Genomic DNA, 23,329 nt, shown 5'->3' with positions numbered 1-23,329 from the left:
AACAAGGGATTTGCTATATTAATTATTATTTGTTCATTTTAGCTGTTGACATGCTTGATGTTGCACAGATAAATTACTCTATCCCTCCCCACAAGAAGGATTTTTGTTAATATGCTTCCTCTCTCTCTCTAGATTCCTCCTCAGATTGGGTTCCTTGAAAACTTAACATCTTTCGATGTAAGTTACAATCCAGAATTAAGAAGCTTTCCTGATGAAATGGGAAAGTTATCCAGAATATGGGACCTTCCTTTGGAAGGATTAAATCTTAACTTTGACTTCAAGTATGTGGGATGGAAAGCCAGAGACATTATAAGGTTAGTTATCTCAACATTCTTATGGGTGGGTGTGTATTGACTGTTTAAAAACAAAACAAAACAATACCAACAGTATACCTATCAATTCAATTAAATTTGTATGTTTAAAAAATGGACAAATTGTTCAAAACAGGAAGGCTGAAGTGGCAAATCTGTAAGAATAAATTTGGCTGCTTTTTTGTTAATGTTTTAGAATTTGCTGGTATCAACAGGATCTGTCTTAACAGGTAAAACTGCTAAGCTGCAGAACAAAACTATGCAATTGGAATAAATAAAAAATACGGACAATTTTTTACATAAGTAAAACTTTGTGGGATCATGGGCTTTCTGATGCTCTCCCTGCCCCCATGATGGTCACTGGCTTTAAACAAATAACTGAACTGAGCTGAGCTGAAATGTAATGTAATTAGTCTTAACAAATGGTTAATTGAAACAAGCCATAGAATCACAGAATTGTAGAGTTGGGACCCTGAGTGTCATCTACTCCAACCCTCTGGAGCAATGCAGGAATCTCAACTAGATCGTACATGACAGATGGCCATCCAACCTCTGCTTGAAAACCTCCAAGGAAGGAGAGTCCACAACTTCCCAAGGGAGACAGTTCCACTATCAAACAGCTTTTACTGTCAGAAAGTCATAGAATCATAGAATCATAGAGTTGGAAGAGACCACAAGGGCCATCGAGTCCAACCCCCTGCCAAGCAGGAAACAAGTCATTCCAGATGTTTAGTCAGAATCTCCTTTCTTGTAACTTGAATCCATGAGTTTGAAGTTGGCTTTTTTCAACTAACTATAGGTAAGATTAGCCACAGGTTGTCGACGTTCAAACAAAACACTACTTTGTAGTTGGTCTGAAATGAAAACTTTTGGTCACAACCTCCTGCTGCTCTGATGGGGAGTGCAGGAGTATACAAGTCTGTGACTTCTCTGCCTCCTTCTCATAGCAATAAACTATACATAATGCTGGGACGCGGGTGGCGCTGTGAGTAAAACCTCAGCGCCTAGGACTTGCCGATCGTCAGGTCGGCGGTTCGAATCCCCGCGGCGGGGTGCGCTCCAGTCGTTCGGTCCCAGCGCCTGCCAACCTAGCAGTTCGAAAGCACCCCCGGGTGCAAGTAGATAAATAGGGACCGCTTACTAGCGGGAAGGTAAACGGCGTTCCGTGTGCTGCGCTGGCTCACCAGATGCAGCTTGTCACGCTGGCCACGTGACCCGGAAGTGTTTGCGGACAGCTCTGGCTCCCGGCCTCTAGAGTGAGATGAGCACACAACCCTAGAGTCTGTCAAGACCGGCCTGTACGGGCAGGGGTACCTTTACCTTTATACATAATGCTAATATTAATGTTTTGCAACTTGATCTGCATGGTTCATATGTCTTTATATATGAAGGAGTGTTTTTTTTAATTACAATTTTCTTACAAAGGTTCCCTCCCTTACTCAAGGTTTCTTCAACAGCGTTTAAAGAAAGCTGTCCCTTATAACCGGATGAAGCTCATGATAGTTGGAAATACAGGCAGCGGTAAAACTACACTGTTACAACAATTAATGAAATGCAAGCGACAAGACATGGAAATTCCGAATGCGACAGTTGGCATTGATGTGATTGACTGGAGGGTTACAGTGAAGAGTAAAACAAAGAAAGAGCTTGAATTAAGTGTGTGGGATTTCGGAGGTATCTTGTCGTATTTACATTTAACATCAAACTTGGCTTATGCACAGTGGGGAGATGGAATCACAGCTACTTCCTTATCAGTTGTGCCCCCATTACATGTTTTTTTAAGGTCCAGTTGTGTAGTCTTAAATGGCATAGTTGTTGTTTCCTATATTTTATGTAGATTAATAACTGCATGGCCTTAGTCTGTTTGGTGCAGACCTATGCACACGGCAGCCTATGAGAGTGAACAGACCTGGCCAGTGGCTGGTGTAAGTCTCAGTATAAATGTGTGTTATGAACTTCCAGCCTTGTCCAAATCCAGCTTGCAATGATTCATCAAAACAATCTTAGGTTACATAGTAAATATTGGGTGGCTCATAACATTTTAGCAGTGTGAAAATACAAGTGGTCACTGAACGTTTGTAATGAAAGTGCGTTGTCAGCCTTGATAGGTAAGGTGTTCGGTCTGGTTTAGTAGTCATAGGAATAGAGATAATTGCTAGGTTTCAAAGACTTAAGCATGCAGACGCAAGAGAATTGTGCACAACCTGCAGCCTGCTTGCTTATTTATTTATTTATTCGATTTATATACCACCCTTCATTCAAGGATCACAGGGTGGTTTACAGTATAAAAAGACAAAAAACATAGCACAATGAAAAACAAAAATACCTCCCTCACCCCTGGACACACACACACACACACACACACACACACACACATAGTTTAAAAGGCCTTAGATTGTTTAAAAATCTCAGCGAAAAGGAATGTTTTCACCTAACACCTAATGAAAGCAACCAGGCAAACCTCCCTGGGGAGAGCATTCCACAAACAGGAAGCGACTGCAAAAAAGCCCATTCTGGAGTTGCCACCCTCTGGACCTTTCCCTTTACGTAGTTCATTTTGTAGCAAAATGTATAATATCCTTCCAATATTAAAAGTAGTGGAAATTGTTGCAGAGAAGAAAGAAACTGGATCCTGTCAAATCTGGGCATAAGAATATGAATACTGCTTCCAAATTTCAGGGTTCTTGGGAGTGTGGTTACCTAATTCGGACTCTCCTGGTGTGTTTGTGGGGAGCTTTTCAGAACAAGGTGCCTCTCAAGCTGTGCAATGCTATTTTTTTCTTAGCCTAAGAAGATTTGAACTCTGGGGTTTTTCTGTAAGAACTGGAGGTTGTGCAGATTACAGTATAGGAATGTTATTGTGGTTTTCTGTGACCTAGAGGAGAGAGAAAAAGCAAGTGCATAACACACAAAAATGATGTTGTTATTTAGGCCAGGAGGAATTCTACAGTGCTCACCCCCACTTTATGACCCAGAGAGCTCTGTACCTTACTGTTTATGACCTTAGCAAAGGAGAGGCTGAAGTGGATGCTATGAAGCCGTGGCTGTTTAATATCAAGGTAACTTTATCATACTGGAGGTACCCCCAGTAAGGTGGATCCAAAGTTTGTTGAAAACACATTTGTGTGCTCAGGCTTTTCCTGACAGTGTTATTGGCCTGTTGTTTTTTCTTCATATTTTATTTAGAGTTTATTAAATTATAAATTTAATAGATATAGTAACAATAACATGTTTTGTACTATGCTCATAAAATGTTATGTAAGATCATAGGTGGACAAATTTTCTATATTCGTTTTTCAAGTCTGCATATAGCATTACGTAATGTCCCAGTTTGCACATAATGCTAAGCCAAACCATGATTTAGCTCAAACAATCAAGATTCCAGACCAAAGTTCATGGTTGGGCAGTGCTCTTCTCCTAATCTACCTGAGGCTAAGTCTTGGTTTGGTTTAGCATTATGTCCAATCCTGGGCTAATAGTTTGTCTCGGTTCAGAGAAACCATAAACCTAGAACAAACCTAGAACTGGTGCAGTGACTGTTGAATGTCCAAACTATATGTGATGCACTTTATGGGAAATTTACTCCAAGGTGTAGGGGCAATGACTGACTCAGCAAAACCATCCTAAAAGCTGTATATTATGTACTGGATGAGAATCTTAATCAAGCACTGTAATTATATGTTCTTTGCAGGCCCGAGCTTCATCTTCACCTGTGATTCTCATTGGTACTCATTTAGACATCTCTAATGACAAACAGCGTAGAGCTTGTGTCAACAAAATTACCAAGGAACTGATGAATCAGAGGGGATTTCCAGCAATCCGAGATTACCATTTTGTGAATGCTACTGAAGAGTCTGATGCTATGATGAGACTTAGAAAAACTATAATAAAGGAGAGTCTGAATTTCAAAGTAAGCCATGCCATTCATATAGATACACGTTCACATGCAGGAAAGTTTACTGTAGCACTTTGTTCTTTAAGGCTTGCAAAGTTGAATCAAAGCTTATGGTGCCATTAATCGGAACTACTACACAATCTGCAGTATGGTATCTCCTTAATGAGCCAGTGTGGTGTAGTGGTTAAGAGTAGTAGACTCATAATCTGGTGAACCAGGTTCGCTTCCTGGCTCCTCCACAAGCAGCTGTTGTGGGGGAGGAAGGGAAATGAGATTGTTAGCCGCTTTGAGACTCCTTAGGGTAGCGATAAAGCGGATATCAGATCCAAACTCTTCTCTTCTAATGTGCAAAAAACATTTTACCAATCCTTATATCATAACCTTACAACAAAAAGTAGTTCATAAGTTATTCTCATTGCATAGACAGTGACTGTAAAGGAGAAGGGAGAAGAGATTTGGAACTAGAAGTCAAGTATTATGCACAGTGTCATGTGAATTGTAAGTCGAGAACAGTAGAAATAAGTCAGATGGATTTGTACATTTCTATGTCTTAAAACACACTCTCTTGTTTTCTCTTAAGATTTGTTGTGGTTGTTTTTGCTTGCCTTTTCCCCAGAGTGGGATTCAAGGTGGCTTGCACAAATTATCATGAAAAAATACAAAAAGGTAAAAAGATAAAAAAAGACAATAGTTTAAAAGTAATTAAATTCTAATAGAATGAAAACAATATGAAAACAAATCTATTAAAATACTGGTAATAAAAATAGCACAGCACTTTTAAAAGCACTCTCCTTAAAAAGTGTCAGTTCCAAATGGCCTGTTGGAATAAAACTGTCTTCACCTGCTAGCAGAAGGGCAATGAGTTTTGGCAGTGAAATAATAGAAGGAAATCTCCTTCCTCCACTGTCTTAGCACTCTGCTTTGACTGAGCCAGCACTGCTGAGGTCAGTAGCATTGGGAAAACCACCCCCTGCTCTGACAGAGTACAAGAGCAGGAGGTGAAGAACTTCCCATCTTCTTCCACCACAGCAGCTGCCCAGGCTACTGAATGGGCAGAGTGGAGGCCGGCCAGCCAGGATTTGGAGTTCCATTTCCCATGACATCTTGGTTGTGATGGGATCCAGTTTGGCCTAGAAATGGGCTCAGACTTGACCAAACTGTCCCCCAAGTTTTGGGATAAATCATTTAGCTTTCCAAACCTGAGTAGGGAGGTTTGACCAATCACTAAGGAATTCATAAAAAGGTCTAGACAAAGCATGTTTGTTCTACAGATCGGAGACCAGCCCGTTGTTGGGCAGCTAATCCCAGACAGCTACTTGGAACTTCAGAAGAGAATTTTAGAGGAATGCAAAAATGTTCCAGCTGAATTTCCTGTGATTGACCACAAGCGGTTGTTAGAATTGGTGCAAGAAAACCAATTGCAGTTGGATGAAAATGAGCTCCCACATGCTGTTCACTTTCTGAATGAATCAGGTAACATGCATCATCAAAATATGTTGTTCTTAGCTTTTGCATCCTTTCCACCCTCCCTCCCCCTCCATTTTTTCTTACAGCTGGATTCCTATAGACTCATACCCTTAACTAGGAGAGAGACGACCCTGAGGAAGGTATTTGTAGGGAGAATAGATAGGCAAGAAAAAAGGTAAAGATGCCACCCATCATTGCTCCTCTGCAAATGCCTCTCCTTGCATTTTAGCAAGTAGAAATGTGTTTAGGAAATGTATTTGCTGCAACAATGTATATTTCTTCCTTCGCTCTAGCATAGTTTTGGTGCGTGAGACTATTTTCAAGGGAATTTTTAAATGATTGGAAGCCCCTTGCTTACCTGCAGTACTGCCCCAAGATTTTAAACAATCTATCCATGTCTGAAAATGTACTACAGTGGAACCTCGGGTTATGTACCATCCTCCTTATGAACGCTTTGGGTAATGAGCTCCACAAACCTGGAAGTAGATGCTCCTGGTAGTGAACTTTGACCCAGGATGCGAACGGAAGTCGTGCACGGTGGCAGCAGAAGGCCCTATTAGCAAAAGCGTGCCTCAGATTGAGAACGGTTTCGGGTTAAGAACAGACCTCCGGAACAAATTAAGTTCGTAACCGGAGGTACCACTGTATGTACCTTTCTGTTTGTTTATTTCTGCTAAGAATAGCACACCCCACGTATAAAAGTTTTGATATTGATCTGAAGTAGAATATCTTAATTCTCCTCTAAAATAAATAGACAACTGCTGAGATTCGTATTGTTGCATTAGTGAAAATTGCTTTGCAAAAATGGGTATATTGGGAGAAATTTGCACTAAAATGCTGGTGAATCTTATTGAAGATCTTTTGAAGAAAATAAAATCACAAGCTGATGTGGAAATGTGAAGAAGTGAACATAAGATTGGAAAAAATAGAAAATGAAACTGACAGATTTCCCCATCCCTAATCCAAATGCACTGTTCCATCAAAATTGTCTTCTTCCTTTAAGATTCAGTGGAGTCTTGCTCTTGGCCATTTTGGGTCCAGCCTACCATAAGAACCAAGCAGTGCTAATATCTACAAGTACAATATGTGTTGATTAAAATACAGTGGTGCCTCGCAAGACGAAATTAATTTGTTCCGCGAGTTTTTTCGTCTTGCGGTTTTTTTCGTCTTGCGAAGCACGGTGTCGGAAAAGTTTTGGAAAAGCTTCAAAAATCACAAAAGTCTTCAAAAACCTCAAAAAAGGCTACCACACCGCATGCTATGAGTTGCTCCTCGAAGTCAAGTCGCAACTGTATTAACGGTTTTAAGAAAAAGGAAACAAACTTGCAAGACGTTTCCGTCTTGTGAAGCAAGCCCATAGGGAAAATCGTCTTGTGAAGCAACTCAAAAAACCAAAAACCCTTTCGTTTTGCGAATTTTCCGTCTTGCGAGGTACAACTGTATTAATTTGTGCTGCTCTTCACCCAGGTGTTCTGCTCCATTTTCAAGATCCGGCACTTCAGCTAAGTGACTTGTATTTTGTGGACCCTAAATGGCTATGTAAAATCATGGCACAGGTGAGTTTTCAGATGTTTTCTTTTTTTGTGACCAACTGAGTACACATCGACCTCTTGCCTTCCTGCTTCAGGCCCCACTTTTTTTTTCAAGAACTCTGAGTTTTGTTTCTTTTCCCTAGATCTTGACAGTGAAGGTCGAAGGCTTTCCTAAGTACCCAAAGGGAATCATAAAGCGTACCGATGTAGAGAACTTCCTGCTAAAGAAAAGCAAATTTCCTAAGGTTTACATGTGTAAATACTTCAGGCTTCTGGAGAAGTTTCAGATAGCACTGCCACTAGGAGAAGATCAGCTCCTTGTTCCAAGCAGGTAAACAAAAGGCTTGAAAGCAGGTGCTGTGTTAAGGAAATGTAGTGTTAGAACTTCATGACTTGTTTTATCTTTGGTCTTTTTAGACTTGCCCACTAATCAGAACTATGAAGAACACCTGAGAAAGAGACTCATTGCACATTCTGGCTACTTCTAACCCCTGCTTTCAGTCTATAGAAAAAAATAAAATCAGAAATGTTAAAAACAACTTTACTTTTTCTTCCAGCTTGTCAGACAATAGGCCTGTGATAGAGTTACCACACTGTGAAAACTCTGAAATTATCATAAGGCTGTATGAAATGCCCTATTTTCCCATGGGATTCTGGTCCAGGCTAATCAACAGGTTGCTTGAAGTGTCACCGTTTATTCTTTCAGGAAGAGGTACATTAATTTTCACATGGCTCCATTATTGTTCTCCTTGGCTAAAACGTGATTAAACATAGGGAGTCTTGGGTGGGAGAGGGGACAGTATCCCAATGCAATGTTGAAAGTAAGTCAGAACTCTTAATACTGAAATTGCAGGCTTCTTTTTGTTTCCTTTAAAAAAAATCTGTTGGGGTTTTTATATTTTCTGTTTGATTTCTAATATTTTTACATGGCATTAGTAAGGGGAAGTGACCATAGCCTATACAGAAGGCCCCAGATTCAATCCCTAGGATCTCTATTTAACAGAAATGCCTCTGCTGCTGGAAAATTGATGCCAAGTCAGGAATAAACAATAAGGAATTAAATGGTAGTCGGATCCAGTATAAATTAGTATTCTGAACTAGTATAAATCAGATTCCTGATACAGTAGTATGTTATTTACAAAATTACAAATTGGGGTGGGCACAGGGGAGGAAAGGTTGAAATAAATAATGGAGCTACTTCTTTTGCTTACTAATTTTTATTGTGTTATAGTTGAACCCTAGCCTTTGCTGAATCAATATTTCATTATTTCAGTTTATCTTTCTCAACTGATCCATCACATGTTATATATGCTCTGAGGCCATACTAACATGCAAATATGCAGTTACCTACGTGTTTATGCTTTGCACTTTCACGCAGTGATATAAAATCATGGCAATATATAGCTAAGAGGTGGTGTGCTTTGTCAGATAACCTGTGTAGACTTACAGCAGGAAAATAGTCTTTGCAAAGCTATTTTTTTCTTTCTCTGCAGAACGAGCTCTTCGTCCTAACAGGATGTACTGGAGGCAAGGCATATATCTGAACTGGTCACCTGAAGCCTATTGCCTGGTTGAATCAGCAGTTTTTGAAAACAACCCAAACAGTTTCCTCAAAATTACTGTGCCTTCTTGCAGAAAAGGTTAAACTTACATCAGAGTGAATATTTGGGGGAGGAGAATGCTGTTGGGTTTGCACTTTGTAGCTGTAGCACACCATGGTCCGAATAACATTTTCTTGACTCTCATTCAGGTTGCATCCTCTTGGGGCAAGTTGTTGATCACATTGATTCTCTTATGGAAGAATGGTTTCCGGGTTTGCTAGAAGTGGATGTTTGTGGTGAAGGAGAAACACTCTTGAAAAAATGGGCTTTGTATAGTTTTGAGGATGGTGAGGAGCACCAGCAAATATTACTTGATGACCTTCTGAAAAAAGCAGAAGAAGGTATCTAGTGCTTTAACAAAGCTATCCTGAAATACATTTTCAGTGTGCAAATAAATGTATGTCTGTTCTCATCAATATACTCGTATTTTTGGGACCACCAAGGATCCCTATTTGGTCATGAGACTGTTTTCCCCAAGTCCCACCAAGATGCCCCACACCTGACATCGTTTGATATCAGGCATGGCGTTTACGCAGCCATGTCTGCAAAAGAACTATTGTGAGCATAACAGTGCACTCCCAGTTGTTCCTCTGCAAGCAAAGCTTGCATTTGGTGCCAAATACAAGGCCCACTGTGATTGGTTCCAATCAGGAGCCTCCCAAGTGCAGCCAATCCGTCAGTGGCACAACTTGGTTGTTGTACTGAATCTAAATTCAGCACTGAATGCAAACACCGCTGAGATCGGCTGCACTCAGGAACTCCTAGGATCAACTTCATCCTGGATGGTAAACTCCAAACAGCTTCTGTTAACTGCCAGTACAAATATAATACATACTGCAGCTCTGGATATCATTAGATTTATCACTTCTGTGGTTTCTGTATGCTTCTATTCAGCTCCCAGTACAATGATGCATTACACAAATACATATATCTACAGCTATAAGCCAAGGTTTTGCACCTTCCAAAATAACAGAAGTTTCACAGTGGTAATAAGCAGTTTGATTTGATCTTTCAAGTTACAGAAACCCTCTGTCCAGAGGACCTTGAACAACAGATCAGTGTTTTCATTGGATGCTTCACAACAAATGATGCCATTTAACCTCTTTAAATACATGGCATTTATTATTCAAAGGTACATAGGATTTTATATGTATCCTAATACATATATGCATGGAATAATAGATATCATGAGTATTTGCAGGGGCCAGGTCCTGAGCGCAGTGAGGAGTTGCAGAACCAGGCCTTTGCTGTGTGTGTTTTGGGGGAGTCTGGTGCAGCCTGGCAGGTGTGGCCAGATCAGGAGATGCATTTTCCCCTGGCTCTTTGCCACAACAACATGGTTTATTTCCAGCTGTTGCCAGTTCCTACTTTTGTTCCTGATCCAGTTCCTGATCCTACTTCAGCATTCCTAGCCTTGCTCCAGTTCCTTCTCCTTCTCCAGTTTCTGCCCTCCATTGAACTTCTTAGCATTGTTATCATCTATAGCCTGGTCCCGGCGTGTCGGGTCTGGACTGCTGCCGCCAACGACCCGGACCGTGACAATCTGTTCATTCAATCTTTTGTATTTCTGTTTCTCTTTATCCATATAGGTGACCTCTTGGTGAATCCAGATCAGCCAAAATGTACTATTGCAATTGCCCGAATTGCTCCAGACCTGATACTGGCAGATTTACCTAGAAATATAATGTTGAAAAATGAGGAACTAGTATTTTGCCAAACACCAGAATTTCTTCTAGGTAACTATTATTGTTGCTATAGCTGTGAGACTGCCAGCTTGTATAATTTTCCAAATTGGTATACATTCCTTGAATCAAGAGGGGCATACTTATATGAGAGTAGGCCTATTGGCACTGAACACCCTGATTACCCTAGTACATAACATTTTAACATTTATCCATTTTATTCTGAGTTGACTGAAATAGATTAACTGTGCAAATTAATTGATAAATTATATGAAGCCTAATTTAACTTGTTCATTGACCAGTTCTTGAGAAGTATAGGGAGCACCTATATTGTAGAACATACAAAAAGGAATTCGTTGTACTGTATATTTTAAAGAACGGGCCCTGGCAAATTTGGGGTGGATTACAGTCTATATATTTTTAACATTGTGTTCTGTTTTCTTCCGTGAAAGGTGATGGTGGATTTGGATCTGTATACCGTGCTTCTTACAGTGGAAATGAGGCAGCTGTAAAGGTTTTTAATAAGCACACATCTCTTAGACTTCTAAGACAAGTAAGTCTTTGAAGAGCTTGTTTCAGAGAAGCACTCTTTCTAAAGGTTTCAGCAGCTTAAAAGAAGAAAAACTCACTTTCTAAATATTTTGAACCACTTTTTGAATGCTTTGAGGGACTGGGTGAACAATTTAAATCCAGATAAGACAGTAGTACTGCTAGTTGGGGAAACTGGTTATCCGCAGGTTTTTGTATCCCAGGGTTATTTTTGTGTTTTTGTATTTTTTATGTTTATATTTTAACTGCTTGTGCTTGGCCACCTTGGATTTCCTCTGTAAAAGAAATGGGGGCTATTAATATTTGAATTACCTTAACTTTTAAGAATTTGTGTTTCTGGCTATAGGGAAGTTATTACATGTTAACACAACAACTTGTCGTATAACATTGGCAAAGTAGAGATTTAGAAGCCCTTCCCAAATTGTTTTCTGACACTTTGTGCATACAAGATAGAGTTGGCTCCAATAATCTGTTTGACCTCCCACCCACCTGAGCACAGAACTGCCACTGAAAAACAAGTGCTTGTGCTTCTGGTGTTTCATTTTCATTTTGCTGTTTCTAGGAACTTGCAGTGCTTTGCCATCTTCATCACCCTAGTTTAGTGCTCTTGCTGGCTGCAGCAGTGCGTCCCCGAATGCTTGTCATGGAATTGGCACCAAAAGGGTCTCTAGATCGATTGCTGCAACAAGACAATGCCAGTCTAACCAGAACACTCCAGCACAGGATAGCTTTACATGTAGCCGATGGCTTAAGGTAAAACTATCTTAAAGTTTGTTTCAGCACAAAAAAATCAAAATGGATTTTTTCCCATTGTAATACATGTTTCTGAATATTCTATTTCTGCTAAGTAATATTCACTTATACTAATGGATTTCCTAAATTTGATAAATCTGAAGTGTTGTGCACTCTGTTCACATATGACTAGATGTTTTGAAGCTGCCTGGCACTACTACTAATTTTCAATATTTCCAATACATATATTTTTCTCACAGGTATCTGCATTCAGCAATGATCATCTACCGTGATCTAAAGCCCCACAATGTGCTTCTCTTTACACTGTATCCCAATTCAGCGGTCATTGCAAAGATTGCCGATTATGGTATCGCCCAGTATTGCTGTAGAATGGGGATAAAAACATCTGAGGGCACACCAGGTATGAAGGTCTTCATATTTAATCAAATCAAGGTATCACATGAGTCTCTTGTAGTGTAACAAGGTTAACATCATGACTCATTTGAGAAATGTAATTTAGAAGAACTAAATTTTCCAAAGCCAGTGACCAGCCTTACTCTCCCCATCCTAAGGGGAAATGGTTTTAAAGTAAATGATTACTCTCTTCCATTTGGGAACACAGGGTTAACTCCTCCTTCCTAGAACCCTGTCAGGGTCCTGCAGGTAGTGATGGCAATTTTTCATCTTCATAAGCCTTTCCTTGAACATACGCAATTGCTTCTTTTCCTATGTCTCTGTAAAACCACTGAGCAGGACTGTTTAGGGATACAGAATAAGATGTTTCAACATGCATTATTTTAATAAGATGGCTTGCAGTGCAATCCTAGTCACGTCTACTCATAAATAAGTTCCATTGGGTTAAATGGTGCTTACTCTGGTAAATCCACTCCACTTCCCAGTGGGGAGGAGTTGCGGTGGACCGCGTGGTCACCCACTCCCCACCAGGGGTGGGGGACTTTGTCCCCCATTGCCTGGGGATCCTGGCCAAGTCAGCCCGGCCAGCCAATCCGCTGGCCGGGGGGGCGTGGCGTGGCCAGGGCTGTTTAAATGGAGGAGCAAGCCAGAGGACTTCCACTTTGGCTCGCTTCCTCGATCACCCACCCTCCCTCCCTATTTTGCCAGGGGGAGCTTGAGTTGGTTCGCATTGACAGGGCTCCCGCTACTGGTGGCTTACCCTTACTGGACTTCCTGCACAATGGGCAGGAATCAGATATAGTCAGGTCCAATCAATGCCTAAGCCAATACCACTCACATTCTGTAATTCAATAAAGTCGTGGCCAAAATTTGCCCAATAACATAAACCTAATATCCGTGTCCTTGTGTGAGTTATTTCCAACGAGGGGGTGGCTGCGGGGTCTCAACACGCAAGTAGTGGTGGGGTTGCATCTTAAAACAGGCATATAATCTTTATAAAATATGCTTTGCACACAGAAGGTCCCATGTTTAATTCCAAGCGTATCCAGATTTGGCTGGGTCCTGGGAGAATCCCCTGACTTGAGAGCCATTCAGTGTAAACACTACTGAGCTAGATAGACTAATTGTCTGACTCGGTATAAGTCAGATCTCCATATTGCATACAGCCTCTCAAGGCCAAAAGTTTCACTTTACCTTTTTGGGGTTGTTGCTTGTTGACGCATAGCCAGCTTGGACTTTGAGTAGATGTATGAAAGCCTGTGTATAAAGTCTTTCAGTGACTTTCTTATTCTCCTTTGCATATTATGCTTCTGTGGAAAGAGAGACAGACAGAGTGTAAGAGATGGTTTTTCTTATTAACGTTCATGATTGCTTTCTGGAAGCTCTCGGGTCTTTTTAGGCCCTAAATAGTTGTTGCTCGTGTGAAGTTTCTTATGTCACTCAACATAACTTGAGATTCCTAAATTAAAACAACAAATACAGCAACAGCAGAATGGCAAGAAGCATAACAATTAATGACTTGGGTGTTATTTTTTAGGCTTCAGAGCACCAGAAGTTGCAAGAGGAAATGTTATTTACAATCAGCAAGCTGATGTTTATTCATTTGGCTTGCTCCTGTATGACATTTTAACAGCTGGTGGGAGAATATTAGAAGGCATGAAATTTCCTAATGAATTTGATGACTTAGCTATCCATGGAAAATTGCCAGGTATGTTTACTTCTCCTAGTGTTCAATACAGTGGTTGTTGCATGAGTAGTAGACAGTACTGAAAGCCAAAAAGGCAGAAGAGGAAAGGTTTGGAATAAAGATATCAAGTGGCCTAGAAACTGAAGGCACTGCAAACATTCGGTGCACAGTGTTCCATTAAAACCAACAGAAATTCAGGGCAGCTAATATTATCTGGCTCAACCACTTCCATGTAAGTTTACAGAATACATTGTGCCTCCTTAGTTATGTTGATATACTCAGGTTGTTCACTGGTGGTTTATTTTTCATTATTTAATGTCCTCATATAAGATGGTATGTGTAGGACATTATGTGTACAGTGGTACCTTGGGTTAAGTACTTAATTCGTTCCGGAGGTCCGTTCTTAACCTGAAACTGTTCTTAACCTGAAGCACCACTTTAGCTAATAGGGCCTCCCGCTGCTGCTGCGTCCCCAGAGCACAATTTCTGTTCTCATCCTGAAGCAAAGTTCTTAACCTGAAGAACTATTTCTGGGTTAGCAGAGTCTGTAACCTGAAGCGTATGTAACCCGAGGTACCACTGTATTATGTGTGCACACAATTCTGCATGGGTGGGGGTGGTCCATTCTAACATTAAAGCAAGGTTAAGGAAATACTTGTGTAAGCAGCAAATAGTTACATTGAAGAGAACAAGGTTACAAAACAGTATTAAATAACAGTGTACCATCTGCTGCTTGGAGTTCATGAGGACCAATATTTTAAAATTTGTAATTTGTTTAATTCTCTGTGTCTTGATGCTGAGAGTAAATTTTGGGCTCTTCTGTGAAAGAAACAAGACTTAGCAAAAAACCTTGTCTTATACACAGAAAAATAAGGTACTTATGGGAGGGATGTACATTCTTTTCAAACCCATTTTGACTGAAGGAATTCTTGCAGTAAGCAAGAATTTAAAAGCAATTGATTTTACTATAAAAAGGTAAAGGACCCTTGGACAGTTAAGTCCAGTCAAAGGTGACTATGGGGTTGTGGCACTCATCTCATTTTCAGGCCGAGAGAGCTGGTGTTTGTCCACAGAAAGCTTTCCGGGTCATGTAACTAAACGGCTTCTGGTGCGCAGAGGACTGTATACTTAACACTGGTCTGTGTAGTTCCTTTTCTTCATCTGAAACTCAAAAACTTAAATTCTAGATCCTGTCAAAGAATATAGCTGCACCCCCTGGCCAGAAGTTGAAGATTTAATTAAGAAGTGTTTGAAAGAAAATCCTCAGGAAAGACCTACATCTGCTCAGGTAGGCATTTGCTGTGGGTTATGTGTTCATAAGTGGAAAAGACCATCTGATCTGCTGTATAAATGAATGTGTCATTAAATGCCTTTCTAAACAATACAGTATATGCAGTATTGGCAGTTCATTTTATTACTGTGGTGTAAGGAACATAATGTATAAGAAGGAGCCATTACTCACTGTTGCTACTAATGTGCTATTTCTGCAGGTTTATGATATTTTGAACTCGGCAGAACTTGTCTGCTTGATGAGATACATCTCAGTACCCTCTCCTTTTGGAGCAGATTGCATGGTTGCTGCAAATCCAAGTTGTAAGAAGACAGGAATCTGGATAGGTAGCGGAAACTTAGAAGCAGCACAGATCTCATTTATTGATTTAAATTCAGATGGACACAGGTGTCAGGTAGGTGTAAAAGCTGGTTCTTAATGCAAATGCTTCAGTCCTGGTAGATGCAATACTTATATAATAAACTTCATACCTTAGTAGAATCTCAAAGGGCAGTTAATTCAGCATATATATATATTTGCAGGCCATAGAAAGGTTTGTTTTGTTTTGCATTTTGTAATGGAGATTTCTTTTACATCTCAGATCTATCAGTCTCATAATAGCATTCAATTACATACTCAATGGGTGTTGTTGTTTAGTCGTTTAGTCGTGTCCGACTCTTCGTGACCCCATGAACCAGAGCACGCCAGGCACTCAATGGGTAGAGGAACAATAATTGTTACCATAGCTGTTACAGTTTTCAATGTTAGCCTAGCAACAGTGAGTCCTATCTTTTAAACCTCTTTATGTGTCAATAAGTGCTATAATCTTACGGGCATATAAAACATTAAATAAAAATGTATGGAAGGAACCCTGACTAATAATAATAATAATAATAATAATAATAATAATAATAATAATAATAAATGCAACCTTGAGAGGTTTGGTTGTTTTTTTAAATTGTTGAGAGAGAAAAAGAGGACAGCCCAAATGAGATAATAGGAGGCAGGCTCAATATGTCTCTTCGCTGGAAAGAAGTCACAGCCCTGAACTGGAACAAGGGTTCTGGTTCAAAATAAAAGAACAAGTCTTCCAGGACCACAGTCAGCAATCATGCAGGAGAGCCTAGTACAGTGGTACCTCGGGTTACATACGCTTCAGGATACATACGCTTCAGGTTACAGACTCCGCTAACCCAGAAATATTATCTCAAGTTAAGAACTTTGCTTCAGAATGAGAACAGAAATCGTGTGGTGGTGGCGCGGCAGCAGCGGGAGGCCCCATTAGCTAAAGTGGTGCTTCAGGTTAAGAATGGACCTCCGGAATGAATTAAATACTTAACCTGAGGTACCACTGTATTCAGGTGGTAGGCTTTTCAAGCTGCTGGGACTTGGCCAATGGAAGCTGTGCAGGGCTTTCTTGGTCCTCAGAGGAGATGGAAGTCTATTAGCCTTCATAGATAAAGGTACAGTCATACATCGGGATAAATACGCTTCAGGATAAGTATTTTCGGGTTGCATTCCACGACGACCCAGAAGTAACGGAGCGTGTTACTTCTGGGTTTCGCCGCTCGCGCATGCGCAGACGGTCAAAATGACGTTGTGCGCAGAAAGCCACTCCCGACATAAGGGGGGTTTGCGGGCTCACGCCCCCATGTACATCCTCGCGGGGCGGGCGGCAGCCCCGCGGGACTCAGGGATTCCTGGGTCTCATTAATATTCATTATTCGCTCCGCCAGCCAATCGGCTGGCGGTGGGGGCAGGCTTACTAGGTGGCATTTAAGGTCGGGGCAGCCCGTGCTCGCCCCTTTCTTTCTTTTCAGCAGCTGCGGTTTCCCACCCACCCACCCTCTAGGTTTGCATTTGGACTTTGCTATGGGCTTTGGCTGGTCGCCGCAAGAGGCCTGGTAGGAGTTTTTCCATTTGGCTAATTGGCTGTATTTTGGAAGCCACTTGGTTTTTTCGCCTACCTCATAGCAAAACGTCACAACACCTTTGGTTTTGGCGGTTAGGCATTGGCAAGGGTATTATTATGCAAATGAGTTGGGGGGGAGGAACGCCATCACCTCCCCCAAATGATGAAGGGTAGTTCGTTAAAGGACTCCAGGGGGCGTTGCCTCGTCCAAAACCTATGGAGGCTAGGGCCTAAAGCGCGCTCCCGAGCGGTAACCCCTCGGGGAGCACCTAGGGATGTGCATCTCGGGGGCTCCCCCTGTTGGTTCTTAACTCTTCCCGGTTTTATACCGGTTAGTCTGATAGGGCCAGGTTCATTACTACTATGAGTACAGGAAGGGCAGCAGGGAACTGGTCACTTAATCTTTGCTCCTTAATGTACTGCTGCTTACAAAAGTGTAATATTCAGAGAAAGGGAAAGTGCACCCGACCAGCTGTCCTTAGAGAAAAAGAAGCATTTACATGTTCCATAGCCCCACAGTAGCTACTAATTTTGGAAAGATAAAGTAGTCAGTCGAATGGAGCTTTTTCTTGAATTCAAGGGAATTGGTAAAATAAAAAGATAATAATAAGATTAATGTGTTTATGTAATTGTGTCCAGATGTTTACTATATATATTGTTCCCCACCAGGAAATTGCAGATAACAGAGTATTGTGTATGGCCTTGGTAACTCTTTCTGCAGAGAAGGAGAACTGGATTGTAGCAGGAACTCATTCTGGTTGTTTGTGGGTCTTTCACGCAGAAGAGGAGATGCCCAGGCACCAACTTCAGAAGATGTCAGATTCTGTCACATGTCTTTACTGCTACTCTTATGCAAAGCAAAAGTACGGTTGTATCTAAGTATACATGAAATTTCATAATTATTAATTATTGATTAATTATTAATTATTGCATAATTATTAATTAGAAAAGTACAAAAAAGTCCACCCAGAAATAATTTTACATACCTTTGCATCTCATACCTACATATTCAAATGGCTTAAATGGGTTGTTGTGAGAATTATTATCACCTTTGTGCAGGTGTCTAATTGCAATATTACCTGAAGGGTAGATTTTTTAAAAATGAAGTTGAATGCTTTTGATTTGTGCTTCCAGTCATAATACCACACATGTATATTGGTGCATCTCACTAAAAATTATGCTTGTGTAGTAGTTCATTTAGTAAGCAGTGAACGGTTATTTCTATAAGAATCATGCAGTGCTTTAGTAAGATATATATAATCAGTTTATTTCAATGATATAATTCCCTGTTTCATTTCAGCAAACAGAACTATTTTTGTGCTGGTACAGCTGATGGACAGCTAGCGGTTTTTAAAGACACAGCAGTAAAGGTACATCTATGACACTATCTTCCATTAATTATGTAGCAATGAAACACATACCTAGTTTTTGATGCACTTCCCCCTTTTCATTTGTGTTGAAAGGTTAGAGGTCTTTCTAAAACTCTTTGACAGCAGATGTTATTGAAATATCACTGAATAGGGAAGCCACATAAAGGCCCCTTTCACACATCATGGTAAGCCATAGCCTGAAACAAATTATGGGTTACCACAAATGAGCAGTGGGATTTTGCACAATGATCAAATCATGGCTAACCTGCTCCTCTCTTTCCTTATAAATATAGTAAACTGTACAAACGGCTCAGGAATTTTAATCAAAATCCATTTTATAAACAATGTTAAATTCATTTGTAGCATTACAGAAGAATTGTGGATCATACTCAATGAGTTTCATTCCTTCACTAGTCATGTTTACCTCTTTAACAATTGTGTCTCCTCATATTTTCTCATTTTCCATAATGCTTATGAATGCATCTTCGTTTATATTTAAGTTGTTTATGCTTAGAACTTTTAGATTTTGTATATCCCAGTATTTTTTTTAATGTAATTATTTTTAGGTTTCAAACAGATTTTATATATGTATATAGTTTTAATTTTATCAGTGTTTAATTGTTTTTAATGATTGTTCCCCCTATATTTTTAGCATTTCTTAATTTTATTTGTAAGCTTCTTTGAGTACCCCCAGGGAAAAAGGCAGGATATTTTGTTGCTGTTGTTGTTGTTAGTATTGAATGACCATGCAACAACAACAACATGTAAAGTTATTTATATCAGCAGGGACTGGTGTTTTATTCATGCCTGGAGATTTTTCTCACCGATGTTTTTTGCTATACTTCCAGTGCAAAGATGCTGCACCTTTGAAGATTTTACAACTTGGAACCCGCAGCACCCCACTTATGTGCTTAAGAGAATCTGTTTATTCATGTGAAAAAAATACAATCTGGGGAGGCTGTGGAACAAAGATTATATCATTTTCTAATGACTTCTGCGTCCAAAAAATCATTGAGACAAAAACAAGCCAAATGTAAGTTCATTTGTTTTAATTTTCACTACATGCCTTTGTCTCTTTTGGTTGTGTTCTTTAAAATACATCATTTATTCTTTAAGTATCTTGCTTATCTTTTTGCCTGGTACAGTGGTGCCTCAGAAGACGAAATTAATTCGTTCCGCAAGTTTTTTCTTCTTGCGAGTTTTTCGTCTTGCGAAGCACGGTTTCCCATAGGAATGCATTGAAAATCAATCAATGCGTTCCTATGGAGACCGTCCGGGGACAGAGGCTGTCCCCTGACTGAGGTTCAGGGAGTCCCAAGTACTTTCACACTTGCATAAACGTTGCACACCTTTGTCAGATGTATTTTTCCATTTATTTCTATTATGCTGATCCATGTGTATTTCTTATAAACGCCCTGGAATACATTTTTGTGCGAACTCCCACTGATTTTTTCCTTGTGAACTTTGGACGCCCAGAAGCTGGTCTGAACAAATCCATGGATGTCATGGAGGTAGTCTTAAGTGACATCAATTTGCAATAAATCAAGCCCTCATTGAGCATATATAAACACTTGCACATTATCTGCACGTATCTACATCAGAGGCGGCCATGTGATGCCTTCCAGATGTTGTTGAACTCTCATTGGCCCCAGCCAGCATTTTCAGTGTGCAAGAATTATAGGAGTTGTATACCCTTCAACTTACAGATACTAGGCTGGGTATAGAACCGTGGTTCCCAATGTGGGGCACACACCCCACAACAGGGCAATTTGATTTTTAAGGGGGGCAATTTAAGAATGTGTTATTAACAGTTAATGTCCTTCTATGCTTCCTCCACGTGAATAGGAGTTCACTTTTTGAATAATAATAATAATTATACATCACAGGGTAACATCAGGGTTTTAGAGATACTTAGGTGTGGCATGGCCAATAAAAGGTTGAGAACCACTGGTATAGAACATGAAATACACCACAACAGAACAATGAAATTCAGAGCAAAGTCAGCTCAAAAAGCAGAGGAGGCTAAACAACCATCAGCTAAACCAGGGGTCTGCAACCTTTAAGACAAAAAGAGCCACTTGGACCCATTTCCGAAGAAAAAAAACCTGGGAGCCGCAAACATGCGCGCCGCTGCCCTCCGATCTGACAGCGGGCGGGAAGGTGACGTCGGGACGGTGCGTGACTAACGCACGCACTGCCCCCATGCGACGTCACAGCCAGTACAGTGCCCGCCACAGTGGAGAGTGTCGGGGCGCACAATGCGCCTCCTCCCCTCGCTAGTATCCGCCCCGGAGCTGCGGCAAAGATGTAAAAGAGCCACATGCGGCTCCGGAGCCGCGGGTTGCTGACCCCTGAGCTAAACCAACAACTATTGGGGGGGGGGATTAATTTGGCACTAGAGTGATGACAATATTGATGCCAGTCAGACTTGTGGGAGGAGGGCATTCCACAGCTGAAGGCTCTTAGTTTGGACACGCATTAAATTCAAACACGTAGCCACTGAGGATAGCTCTGAATATTGGCCAGTACCCAGAGATTTCTGTGTAGGAGCAGAAAGTACTTACCTGTGTGAGCTGGTGCTGGGGAAGGGAAGTATCCTCTCCCACTGTGGCACACATTTTTTTGAAGGGTACCTCGACGCCTAGGAGCAGATTTTCAGGGGAGGTGAACAGCTCTGGATATGGAACTTCTGCAGGTAGAATCTAGGTTATTGCAGGGATGGGGGGAGTCCACCAAGCTTTTCAGAGGTGTCTATTGTAAACTTCCCATCTTTGCAAACACATGTTATATGTTCTGTACTATCGTATGTCAATCTGTTTTTTCTTTTCTGCCCCTCAGATTATGCCACAGGGCTCACAGTGATGCCAATATCATTTCAATAGCAGTAGACAAATCCATCTACTTGGCGAAGAAAAATAGCTATTTTGTGGAAGTTTGGGATAAAAAGACAGAGAAGCTTTGTGAACTAATCGACTGCATGCATTTTCTAAAGTGAGTGTTTGATATTTTGTGTACAGCTGTCACAGAGAAGTCAGGGATATCATGGGTGGTTAAGCTGATTTTAAAAATGTGTTCCACAAGCAAAGCTTTAATAGTAAAAAATAAATAACAAGGCTTCCAGAAAACCTGTTTGTTCTGATTGCACAGAGGTTATACAGTGTGGTAGTTATCTGATACATTCCTATGCTTTCCCCCATCATTTTTCTTACTGTAATATATTTGCCCATTTAAAGTGGATTTGTAGCTCAAGAGTGCGGTAGAGATTTTACTATGTAATACAATGCACAAACTTTTCTTGTAGGTTTATTATGAAGGCACACTTTATTGCAAGAAGCACATATGTTGGCAACTACTCAAACTGGGCAGTTGTTCTCACAGGCAGGAAGTGACCAGAGATTGCTAGGTGTCTGCTTTTAGTATTCTAAATGATAGTGCAAAGAGAATAGGAAGTCGGTGTAGCTTAAAGCATTTCTGTCCTTCTTTCCATTAAACAAATGGCCGCTTAATGAGATGCTTATGTGAAAATATACGGGAAACGAAAGCAAAGGCATGACCCATTGCAACTTTAACATACAATGGTATCATATTGTTTTAGAGAGGAGGTGCCAAACCTGAATAAAGAATCAAAACAAGAAGTTGCTATTTTGGGAAGAGTGAAGAGCATCTGCCTGCAGAAGAATACAGCCCTTTGGATTGGCACAGGGGGAGGACATATCTTACTGCTTGACCTCTCAACTCGTCGGCCCATAAGAATAATAAGGGATTTCTGTGATTCTGTTAGATTCATGATGACAGCCCAGTTAGGTAAGTGAAGGCTTCACAGGAAATCATCATGGTCCCAGGAATGAAATGTATTTATGTATGGCTTATCCTTTGCTTCCTTCAAGGAACCGAGCACACATGTTTACCATTTTCATTTTTACTTTACACACATATGCGTGCAGTTTTTAACATCTGATCCATGACCATTTTGAACCATTTCGAAAGTAGTGCAGCACATCTACCCTCGTATACCTTTTTCACTAACCTCCGTTATTAAAATTAATGTGTGTTAGTTGAGCAAGACCACTTTGCTTGTGGGAAACGCATCTGCAGTCTCCAGTTCCCAAGTTAGATATTCATAAAGACCTTTTTCATTGCTCTACACACATGGTTCTTACAGTGTCATACTATACATGTCTATTCAAAAGTAAGTATTGTTTTCAGTGGAATTTACTCCCGGGTAAGTGTTTAGGCTCAAAACGTAAAGTCTAAACATTAACTGCAGTTGGTAAGGCTTACTATGGCTTGCTGCATGAGCTAAAAGTCGAGTTCCGAAGTCTCCTCCTCTTGTTTGTAAAAACTTGAGTATGGAATTTAGAGCAATAGTACTATTTGTCATAATTCTACAATACGTGCTGTAGTTTATTTTTGCCCTCTGCACTTTCTTGATTGTTTATTTTCTTGGCAGCCTTCCTCAAGTGCAGCCTTAAATTATAATACTTTGTCAAAGTACAGGGCCTGAATCTAAAGAAGCCTCAGTTTGCTTCTACTTACACAAAGAAACTTTCCTGCTTTCCTCCAAAAGCCCCTGTCAAAGGTTTGGGGGTGGCATTAGAGACTACAGTCAAAGGGATAGGACAATCCCTGCCGCTGCTGCCAATGCACGCATTGAGATACTTTCCATTTGCACACAGAGGGTGGGGCTGGATCCAAGCCGATGTACTTTTAATACTGAAACTGTTTCGTTACTAATTAAAGTTTAACTTTGGATACTGGATTATATCTTACTTTTGTTTGTTTGGTAAAAGGGAGCCTGAAGAACGTAGTTCTGGTGTTGGGCTACTGCCATAAAGGTGAAAGCAAAGACAGCGAATACGCCACAGGTAAGGATTACTGCCTTCTGTATTAAACATTTTAAAGGGAAT

General features: G+C 40.6%; 1 protein-coding gene and 1 long non-coding RNA gene across 3 annotated transcripts in view; one reads left to right on the top strand and one right to left on the bottom strand.

Moving 5' to 3' along the window:
- The window catches only part of LOC310687942, a 234,265-nt gene that overhangs the window by 66,108 nt on the left and 144,828 nt on the right, over positions 1-23,329 (bottom strand). The gene's annotated exons all lie outside the window — the stretch shown is intronic.
- The window catches only part of LRRK2 (leucine rich repeat kinase 2), a 77,449-nt gene that overhangs the window by 47,682 nt on the left and 6,438 nt on the right, over positions 1-23,329 (top strand). For both annotated transcript variants that reach the window (XM_083463189.1, XM_083463190.1), the window contains 23 exons: positions 133-314; positions 1,756-1,985; positions 3,243-3,370; positions 4,003-4,221; positions 5,478-5,679; positions 7,141-7,229; positions 7,349-7,536; positions 7,763-7,917; positions 8,699-8,845; positions 8,956-9,147; positions 10,396-10,542; positions 10,941-11,041; positions 11,600-11,790; positions 12,030-12,190; positions 13,721-13,891; positions 15,058-15,158; positions 15,361-15,555; positions 17,722-17,915; positions 18,353-18,422; positions 19,271-19,455; positions 21,261-21,413; positions 22,018-22,226; positions 23,213-23,287. In XM_083463189.1, coding sequence (XP_083319315.1) covers positions 133-314; positions 1,756-1,985; positions 3,243-3,370; positions 4,003-4,221; positions 5,478-5,679; positions 7,141-7,229; positions 7,349-7,536; positions 7,763-7,917; positions 8,699-8,845; positions 8,956-9,147; positions 10,396-10,542; positions 10,941-11,041; positions 11,600-11,790; positions 12,030-12,190; positions 13,721-13,891; positions 15,058-15,158; positions 15,361-15,555; positions 17,722-17,915; positions 18,353-18,422; positions 19,271-19,455; positions 21,261-21,413; positions 22,018-22,226; positions 23,213-23,287 — 3,685 coding nt within the window. The remainder of the gene's footprint in view (positions 1-132; positions 315-1,755; positions 1,986-3,242; positions 3,371-4,002; positions 4,222-5,477; positions 5,680-7,140; positions 7,230-7,348; positions 7,537-7,762; positions 7,918-8,698; positions 8,846-8,955; positions 9,148-10,395; positions 10,543-10,940; positions 11,042-11,599; positions 11,791-12,029; positions 12,191-13,720; positions 13,892-15,057; positions 15,159-15,360; positions 15,556-17,721; positions 17,916-18,352; positions 18,423-19,270; positions 19,456-21,260; positions 21,414-22,017; positions 22,227-23,212; positions 23,288-23,329) is intronic.

The sequence above is a fragment of the Podarcis liolepis genome, assembly GCF_965112155.1.
Source record: "Podarcis liolepis genome assembly, chromosome: 10".
NCBI classification, from domain to species: Eukaryota; Metazoa; Chordata; class Lepidosauria; order Squamata; family Lacertidae; genus Podarcis; species Podarcis liolepis.
This window is presented reverse-complemented; position numbering and strand designations above follow the sequence as displayed.